At 37.7% G+C, this 10522-nt stretch overlaps 1 protein-coding gene across 1 annotated transcript; it reads right to left on the reverse strand.

Moving 5' to 3' along the window:
* Nucleotides 1-1868: 1868 nt before the first annotated feature.
* LOC115993584 (putative F-box protein At1g65770) lies at nucleotides 1869-3233 on the reverse strand. Its single transcript, XM_031117522.1, has one exon. The coding sequence runs from the start codon at nucleotides 3231-3233 to the stop codon at nucleotides 2109-2111; it is 1125 nt and encodes a 374-aa protein (XP_030973382.1). The 3' UTR covers nucleotides 1869-2108.
* Between the last annotated feature and the right edge of the window lie 7289 nt (nucleotides 3234-10522).

Raw genomic sequence — 10522 nt, forward strand, 5'->3', positions numbered from 1 at the left:
CAAATACTTTCTCCTAAGAAATTATCATACTAAATAAATAGTTATATGTTAAAAAACTATTTTAAATTTAAATACATGGTTTGATACTACTTCAAAAAAAAAAAAAATAATAATAATAATATCTTAAATTTTCTCACTCATGGGGCAGCACATTGCACGTGCAACCCTTACCAGTATTTTCTAAATAACAAAATGGTACTTATATCTTAATCTATGGATTGGGCTGTGATGCAACGTTCATACTGTATCCTTAATTTTGATGGGCAAGATTTTTATTTTTTTCATCTTGGTGCTTATGTTTTCTTGTGGACACGGTCTTTTGAGATTTGGAGTTGTATAAATGAAATGAGTTAAGCTGAATATTAAAAGTTTAGAATTGGTTTATTTAGTTTTATTTCAAACATGAGCCAAATTCAAATTAATCACTAAGCTAGATTATATGTCTAAGTTTGGTTCATTTTTTTGTTGTTGAATAAATTCAAAATTGTTCGCAAGTTATTTAATTAATTTATTATTTTCCCATATATAGTAAACACTGCTATTAAAATAGAATCTCAAATTTTTTTTTTGAAGAGAATAGAATCTCACAATTTAAGTGTACTTTTGTATATTTATACGTATAAACATATAATCTTATATGGGTACAAAAATTTGACAGCTTTTTAAATTCTTAATAAAAAGTTTCCTAAAATGGTTTACTAACATATACTCTAAGGGTATACGTTAGTAAAACCCATTTTATATATACTAAAATTAAGTCACATACTTTTTGATGAATAAATCAAGTCTCGTACTAGTAATCTTATCTTATGAATATGTTATTATTTTTTAGCTTAGCTCGTTGAATAAATAAACAAACAAAATTTTAGAAATAGATTTGTTTTATTGATTCCTGCATAGGCTTAGTGGCTTCTAAAGTACCGTGAGGAAGATAACTTCCAATATCCTACCATTTCCATATTTTATATCAAACTGAACCCCTCTTTGTGGGTTCATCATGCGAGAGTGTAGCACCAAATATTTACTAGTCCCATTTCAACCAAAGGTCTTTCTCTTATGAGCTTTGCCTATAGAAAGAAGAATGTGCAAACAATGGGCTTAAAAATTGTTTGGGGCATGTGTTTATAACTTGCTGAAAATATGAAATGAACCCACCCTGTCCATCCTAATGTCCTTAACCAAAATTTATGGGTAGGACTAATTTCAATTTCACTATTAGGTCAAGATCTCACCCGTTCTCACAATCAGATTGTGATTGAAATATGTTCTTCATGATCTATTTCCTTCTTTTGGTTTGATGATACGCAAATGGTTAGGTATTAATGAAAGAGAGGAGGTACCAAAGCCTGATTTTATTATTAGCATGGTTTGGCAAGCCATTAAAAACAAAATTTAGACAGATGGCAGCTATAAGGTCTACAAAACCATGCTATGCCCATTCCATGTACCATAGCAGTCCAATTATCCACTCAAGAAAAGATCTACTGATGTGCTCTTCAATTTAGTATTTTATACAGTTTTTTCAAACAAAATACTTTAATCCTCCTATTGTACCATACACATGATCCTCATAACCAATACAATTAAACCATTGTGAGTCTCAACGACAATGGACTTCTTAAAATTGGTAATTGATAAGTAATAACTTCTTTTTTATTGGTTAGGAGAACCACATAAGTATAACCATACTCCTATTGTAATGAACAATTTCTCCAGTCCATCATATATATCTTGAACATCTCCACCACTAATTTGCTGGATCAGTTGGACTACCAAAAACATGAACAAATAAATAAAAAAGGCTAGGCCATGAGTAGATTTGTGAGAAAGTTCAGTTTCTTCACAAGCTTTAATATTTTACAGTATGCTCAACATCTCCATTGATATCAAATTTTCAATTCACATGGACTATCAAATGACAAGAATCAACCACTATGTCAGGCTGATTCCTGATTAAAACCACAATCGATAAACAAAGTGACACAGGATACATCACAAGTTAAGCTGAATTCATAAAAGACACACCAACATAGAGCAGTTCAAGGGCACTACTATCCCATGCTAGATTAATTTAAAAAGACTACGACCATGTAAAAACTAACTTAAACTCAACATTTAGATGAAGATTTTGAGCTGAGCCAAGATGGAGGAGGCCAAAATGGATGACACTGGGCTTCGTAATCTAGAATCTTGTCAATTTTCTGATTCTCTAAGTAGAAGGCACCGATGTTTTTTCCATCAGTGAAGTAAATGCAATTCCCTTTACATCCAGAGAATTCTGTAGCTGAAACAGAGAAGGAACAGTCATTACCCAAAATAAAAACTTGATCACCCAAATTCTTGACCATAACCCAACGACCCCACTCTCGGTCCAGCTTATAAACTCCAATATGAACTGTCTTAGGACAAACAAGGTATCTACGGAGATCGTGTCTATCAAAGAACCTATCAACAACATAGAGTTCTCCACATGACTCCACCAAATGCTTATGGTCTCCCAAAGCACAAAGTGGAAGTGGAGGCGAAAATCGTATCAGCTTCATTGATGAATCAATCCATGAAACTGTTCCCAATCTATCAACAACATAGGGTTGTCCCTTGTATACAGTAATGTCATCATAGTAAAAGTTGCGATGATCTACTAAGGTCCAATTCTTGTCTCCATATTTCACGTACCCCAACTTTCCTTCATGAAATAACCCGAAAATCAATTTATCTTCAACACAACTAGTCCACGCAGAGTTAGGAAACAACACAACTTTATTCACACCAGCAATATTCATGCCACTACTATGTTGAAGTTTATATGCTTTGGCTACCTCGACAACTCGAAAATCCAATAAGTTAATCACTTTTTTAAAAGAGCCTGTGACAAACCTGATATGGAGGCTTGAAAGTAGATTCAAAAGACGTACTCGACCAGGTTCAGACTCTTCCACGTTGACCAACCAGCTCTTTGATGAACATGTTGAAAGGTTTGGATTATCATTGAGTGGCTCGAGACGGTAGATGGTACTTTGAGAGAGAGAGGATTGGCCTCCAGCTGAGTTGATGGCGAAAGGAAAAGGAAGAAGCAAAGGAGGAGATATCCCACGCAGTGGAGGGATAATGGATCTCCATGAAGCATAGACGCTGCGAAATCTTACAACATCGATGCGAGCTTGGGCGGTTTTTCCGATTGAAGGCAAGAGTTCCTTTGGAAGAGCAGACCAGTCGACCTCTCTCTCACCCATATTTTCGTTGCTTGACTTAGAGGGTAAATTCTCGCTAACCTTGTACTCACAGCTAATAAGAATAAAGAGATTAAGGGTCTGTTTGGATAGAACTTATTTTGCTGAAACTGAAAACTGAAAACACTGTAGCAAAATAATTTTTAAATGTGTGAATAGTATCGTGGGACCCATTTTTAATGAAAAAGTTGCTGAAAAGTGAAGTTTGTGGGTCCGTGAACAGTAAATAGGACCCACTGGTGTGCATTTCACGGCTTATTTTGTTGTGAACAGTATCTGAGTTTGATGAAAAGTGTACAGTGAATAGGTTGAAAAGTCAAAAACAACGGCAGAAAAAAAAAAAAAAAAAAAAAAAAAAAAAAAAAAAAAAAAAAAAAAAAAAAAAAAAAAAACGCAGAATATAAGTTGAATCCAAACTCTGCCTAAATTAGGTCAGAAGTGGGCGTTCAAGTAGCCATTCCTGCCCGAAACATGTAAGATTAAAAAGCTGACATCATTTAAATAGTACAGCTTATCACCCATAACTTTTCCGTTAGCCAGCTGCTTTTAATAATTCTTTCACCAGTTTCAAAAGTTTTCGGGCGCACCTTAATTTCAAATTTCAAATTTCAATTCACTTGCTTGTTTTTGATATTTCATTTCTCCTTTTCAATTTCAAAAGTTTTCGGGCGCACCTTAATTTCAAATTTCAAATTTCAAATTTCAAATTTCAATTCACCTGCTTGTTTCTGATATTTCATTTCCCCTTTTCAACTTAAAAATGAAATGTGTAAATGCGGTCTTACATTTTGGATCATTTTTTGATTTGATTTCTAAATTGATTTTACTCTTAGGTCCATCCTTAATTTTTTAAAATCGTTTTTAAAATGGCCCCTACCATCAATCCAGTAACAGAGAAATCTGAGGTGGCAAACGGAGTATATAGATGGCATGTTAGATGCTGATGTGGCTAATAAAATAACATTAATAAATACCTAGTCAGCATAATAATTTTAAAAAAATTAAACTGAAAAAATTCAAAATCAAAAACAGAAAAAGAAAAAACTTTTTCATAATTTGAGTTATCTATAGTTGAAATTATAAGTCGGATCTGGGTTTTTTTCTTTTCCATTTTCTCGTGGATTCCAATTCCTGTTTGTATTTCTTTTCTTCTTCGCCAGGTACATCCCATTTCCCAAACTTTCTTTCTTTCGTTTCTTGGTTTTCTTGGTTTTTGTTTTCGTTGACCCAACTTTAACTATTGCAATTCTTATTCCGGATCTGGGTTTTTTTTCTTTTCCATTTTCTCGTGGATCCCAATTCTTGTTTGTATTTCAACTCCAATAACTTAGATTATTCGACTTTTTCGAGGTTGAGAGAAAAAATGCTTTGTTTTGTTTGTTAGTGAGCCGTTTGGACTTTGGAGGTTTCAAAAGTTTGGTACTATTTAGTATTTACTTATAAAAGTCTGAGATCTGGTCGTTGTTTTCAAATTGTATCTAATTAATAGTGTTTCGTTTGAGCTAAGGTTGTTGGATTCTATATTGGGTTTTGTTAACACACGTTGTGTGTTTCGCTTGTTGAATAAAAAACTAGGATCTGGGTTGGTTATAGTTTAAGGTTAGGTGCACTTTCTTTCCCATTTGTGGGTTTATGGGTTTGATTTCTTAGATTTATTGGGTTTGATTTACTGGATGTTTATGAGTTTGATTTCTTAGATTTATTGGGTGGTTTCTGAGTTTGATTTCTTGGATTTATTAGGTTTGATTTACTGGATGTTTATGGGTTTGATTTCTTGGATTTATTGGTTTTGATTTAGGGAAGAACATGAAGCATGAAGTTCATGTCCTAGGGAAGAAGAAGAACAATGTTCTTCTGAAAAAGTTTTTTCTTTTTTTGTTTTTGATTTTGAATTTTTTCAATTTAATTTTTAAAATTTTTTTATTAATTAAAATGTTGACTTGTCATTAAAATGCTGACATGGATGCTGACGTAGTATTTATTAATGTTATTTTATTGGCCACATCAGCATCTAATATGCCACCTATGCACTCCGTTTGCCACCTTAGATTTTTCTGTTACTAGGTTGACGGTAGGGACCATTTTAAAAACGATTTTTAAAAATCAAGGACTGACCTAGGAGTAAAATCAGTTTAAGGACCAAATCGAGAAATAGCCCAAAATGTAGGTACCAAAAGTGCATTTATGCCAAAATGAAAATCACTTTCTTGTAACTCTCTCCCAGCCGACACAGCCATGGTCTCACTGGTTTTTTCACCTTCTTGTAGCTTATTTCATTTTTTTGTTTATCACTGAAAACTTAGAAATTCGTCTCTCATGTTTTGTGTTTAATTTTGTAGATCATCAGCATGCACGGGTTCAAGAAAATCCACAAGGTTCAAAAGGTGACAATGAAATCGCACTCTCTAATATCTCTTTCTTTCTCTCTTTCTAAGTTACTGAACTTATTTATTAGTGTTAGCCTTTGTTTGATTGCCGAGAAATTGGATGTGAAATCAATTGTAAATGTCTTAATTAACCACTGTTTCCATTGCTGTACAAATTTTTTTTCTCCTTTCAAAAGCTCAAAAAGTGTGTTACACTCTTACTCAATTAAGTGTTGTTTTATGTTTCTGTCTATAGTTCTCTGAATCATCGATGAAGTTCTTAGCCTCTGTTCAGTTCCAGAGAAAATAGAAGGAAAAACTTGATGCCAAATTTAAGTTGTAATCACTATTTTCATGGAATCATAAGTGCTTAAAGGTGATTTTGGAAGGAGCGTTAGCCGTATGGCCCTGAACATAACTTTAAGCCTGAACACATGACCCTCTGTTTGTAGTAGGTGGGAACAGGGAAAAAGCTTGGGAGTTGTTTATTTCTATTCATGATGTATCCTCGGGAACAAGCTCAGCTAGCTTGGGACCTTTCAAAGTTTTTTTTTTTTTTTTTTTTTTTTTTTTTGTGTGTGTTAATAAAACATGGAATCAAAACAGTCTTTATTATGATTGTTGCGTCAAAGTATACATGTTTATCTTCCTATTCTAATCGATCAACCCTCATAGATATCTTGCTTAGCCTGGCTAGGTACTTTTTAGAATGCCTGTCAACATTACTCAAGGTTGAGATTGTATACTTCTCCGCATCAGAGAATGATTTTGCAGGCAAAAAGAGAGAGAAGATCAATGAACACGGTTTCTGAGAGGTAGAGTTGTATAAATGAAATGAGTTAAGGTGAATATTCAAAGTTTAGAATTGATTAATTTAGTATCTCTAGGGAAAGCTGCTGCCTCCATATTAAATGCACTGAAGCTAACTCTCTAGCCGCATTAATGTGGAGGTGATACCTGAACAGTGTGTTTCAGCCTTATAGCTACTACATGGAGACTGATGGAAGATGCAGATGGGATAAGTATCAACACCAACCTTCTGATATACACGTGTGAAGTGGGAATGAGAAGGGAGGATGATATAAAAGGAGAAAGAGGAAACAAGAGGGGGGGGGGATCGAAAATTGTAAGAAGAAACATTGTAGCATTTAGGAACCAAACTTGTAACCCAATTTGAGAACAATATACAAGAATAGTGCACCTCGAACCTTGCCGAGGACTATTTTTCTTCAATACAACCCTATTTCTTTTCATTCTTTTTTCATTTGGATCCATTTTTATGTTTGTTTGATCAACTAAAGCCCAGTATCCAAACCCATTCTCTACAAATTCATTGTTGTGGGCTTTTTGGGCCTACGTCCATCCATATTGTGGGCTAGGAGTTCAAATCTGGTCCTTACAATTGGCGCCATCTGTGAGAAATACTGGTGCTTTAGTGATTTGAACTTTCAAAGATGGTAGGTTCAGGTCCACACCAGGCAGAATCTATGGGGTCTCAGCATTGAGATCACTTCTGTGATCTTGAATAGCAAAAGGACCGAGAGGGAAGTGTGTATACTACCTATACTAAGAGAAGCCAAGCTCGTGGTAAAAGCCATGTTTCTCAAGAGGAGAATGCCAGAAACATGCAGAAGGAGATTGATCATTTGAAAAGAAGCTTACGCCATGAACGACGGAAGCGAGCTCCTTCCAACTCTGACTACTCTTCTGATGATGAAAAAGAAGAAGACTAGAGACAGAGGTCAAGAACTCCAATGAATCTTTCTCATACAATAAAGATTACCGCCATGAGCGTAGAAACAGTTTTCATCCTCGAGGGGTCTAGTGAATGATGCCCTGAGTAAAGCACTTAACAAAATTTCTAGATCACCCTTCACACACTGGATTGAGGAGGGGAAACTCCCTCGGCGGTTTACTCAACCCATTTTCACCTTGTATAACAGCAGGACGGATCTTGTTGAACATGTTAGCCACTTTAATCAAAAGATGGTTGTACACTCTAAGAATGAAGTCTTGATGTGCAAGGTTTTCCCATCCAGTTTGGGGCCTGTGGTGATGAGGTGGTTTGATGGGTTGAAGGCAGGTTTCATCGATTCTTTTAAGGAACTCATCTGAACGTTTGGGTCCCGTTTTATCACATGCAACTGAGCTCCTCGCCCTTTGGCTTCCTTGCTATCTCTGTCCATGAGAGAAGGAGAAACTCTGAAAACATACTCGGATAGGTATTGGGAGATGTTCAACGAGATAGATGGTGATTTTGAAGACGTAGCCGTCATCACTTTCAAGCTCGGCCTACCTGTCGAGCACGGCCTAAAAAAGTCTTTGACGAGGAAACCTGTTACTAGTATATGTCAACTCATGGATCAGATTGATAAGTATAAAAGAGTTGAGGAAGATCACTAGCATGACAAGGGGAAGGGCAAGGTTATCCCTCAGGAGAGGAGGGATTTTAGGTCGGACCACTATAATAATAATAGACCCCGAAGAGACTTTGCCGGACAATCTGGGCCTGCAGACCCTCAAGTGGTAAATGCCGTGTTCCGAGAATCGATGCATTAGGTTTTAGAGAAGATCAAGAACGAGTCGTATTTCAAATGGCCGAACAAGATGAGTGGAGATCCTTTAAGGCACACCAAAGCCTCCATTGCCAGTTCCACCAAGATCGGGGACATACCACCGAAGATTGCCGAACTTTGTGGAACCATCTGGAGTAACTGGTCAAGGAGGAGAAGTTGCAACAATTTTTGTATCAACCCAACGGACGAGAGGACCAATTAAGATCAAGGGCTTAGAGGAATGCCTCTTCAAGGCCTCCGTTAGGTACAATCAATGTCATTTTTGCTGCGCTTAGGAGGACCGGTTCTCAGCCTACTAGGGTGATGTCTGTGGCCAGCTCACCGGCCGAGGACCCCATTTTCGAGCCGAAGAGAGCTAGGTTGGAAATCCAACCTTCGTTGAGTTTTTCTAACGAAGACAAGATAGAGACTATCCAACCACATGATGACGCTTTAGTGGTTACCCTTAGAATATGGGGGGTATGAAGTGAAAAGAGTGATGGTGAACCAAGGCAGCTATGTGGAGATCATGTACCCTAACCTATATAAAGGACTAAATTTGAAACCTGAAGATCTCACAACCTACGATTCGCCTTTGGCTGGCTTTGATGGGAAGCTTGTTGCCCCGAAGGGCTAAATTAGGTTACCCATGTAGGCCGGCTCAGAAATGGTGGACGTGGACTTCGTAGTAGTAGATGCGTACTCCCCCTACATAGCCATTGTCGCCAAACCCTAGCTTCACACCTTGGGGGCTATCTCTTCAACCCTACATCAAAAGGTTAAGTATCTATCCAGAGACCGAGTTGAGGAGCTAGTAGGGAACCAATCAATGGCTAGGTAGTGCCTTGTGTCTGCAATTTTACATCAACCGACAGTTAAGTCCTTGGCCTTAGCTAAAGAGGACTTATAGCAGTCAAAGTCAAGGGAACTACCTGCGAAAGGGCTACCCGAGGAGGCTAAATGTGAAGATTTGGAGAAATTTACCCTAGGTAATGATCCAGAAAAGTTTTTTCAAATTGGAGCTCAGCTGCCACTTCAAGAGAAGGAGGAGTTGGTAAAGTTTCTCAAGAGGAATGTTGATGTATTCGCTTGGAGTGCCTACGAAGCTCCAGGGGTGGATCTAAGCTTCATTTGCCATCATTTGAATGTCAATCCATCCATCACCCTAAAGAAGCAACCGCCTCAGCGCTTATTCAAGGAATACTCTGATACTGTCAAGGATGAGACGAAGAAGCTTAAGCAGGCTGGTGCTATTAAAGAGGTCTTCTTCCTTGAGTGGCTAGCCAACACAGTAGTGGTAAAGAAGAAGGCTGGGAAGTGGCGCATATGTGTAGATTTTACGGACTTGAACAAAGCTTGCCCAAAGGACCCTTTCCCTATGCCTTGGATTGACTAGTTGGTGGACGCGACTGTGGGTCATCATCAAATGAGCTTTTTCGATGCCTTTTAAGGGTACCATCAGATCCCTCTAGCTCTGGACGATCAAGAGAAGATAGCTTTTGTCACTTCTACTGGAAATTATCATTATAAAGTGATGTCCTTTGGTTTGAAAAATGCAGGGGCTACCTATTAGAGGATGATGACCAGGATGTTTGAGCCTCAGTTAGGAAAGAACATCGAAATTTACATTGATGATATGGTAGTAAAGAGTAAGGTGGAGTCCGATCATGTTGGTGATCTCGAAAATATTTTTGATATCTTGAGGAGATACAAGCTACGGCTTAATGCCTCAAAGTGTTCTTTTGGTGTCGGATTAGGGAAATTCTTGGGCTACATGGTCACGCACCGTGGAATTGAAGTCAGCCCAGACCAAATTAAGGCGATTAACAATCTGCATCCACCTCGGAATCCCAAGGAGGTTCAAAGGCTTATAGGGATGACTGCTGCTCTAAACCGATTCATCTCTCGGTAAGCAAACAGATGTAGGCCTTTCTTTTAGTTATTGAACAAGTGGAAGGGATTTGAATGGACCGACGAGTGTGTCCTAGCTTTCCAACAGTTGAAGGAGTATTTATCTCGGCCACCATTATGTCTAGACCCTAGGTGGATGAGGTTTTGTTTGCCTACATCGCAGTAGCCTCCCACATAGTGAGTTTGGTGCTAATACAGGACAATAGTGGCATATAGAGGCCAGTTTATTACATAAGCAAGTCCTACACAAGGCCGAGGTCCATTACTTATCGTTAGAAAGGGCCATTCTGGTCGTGGTGCATGCCACGCGTAAGCTTCCCCACTACTTTCAGTCACACACAGTCGTTGTCCTAACCCAACTCCCATTCAGATCTCTACTTCGGAGTGTTGATTATACAGGGAGAGTTGCGAAGTGGGGCACGATTCTAGGGGCTTTTGACATCAAATACATGCCTCGTAC

This window comes from Quercus lobata, chromosome 6 (genome assembly GCF_001633185.2).
Source record: "Quercus lobata isolate SW786 chromosome 6, ValleyOak3.0 Primary Assembly, whole genome shotgun sequence".
In the NCBI taxonomy this organism is placed as follows: Eukaryota; Viridiplantae; Streptophyta; class Magnoliopsida; order Fagales; family Fagaceae; genus Quercus; species Quercus lobata.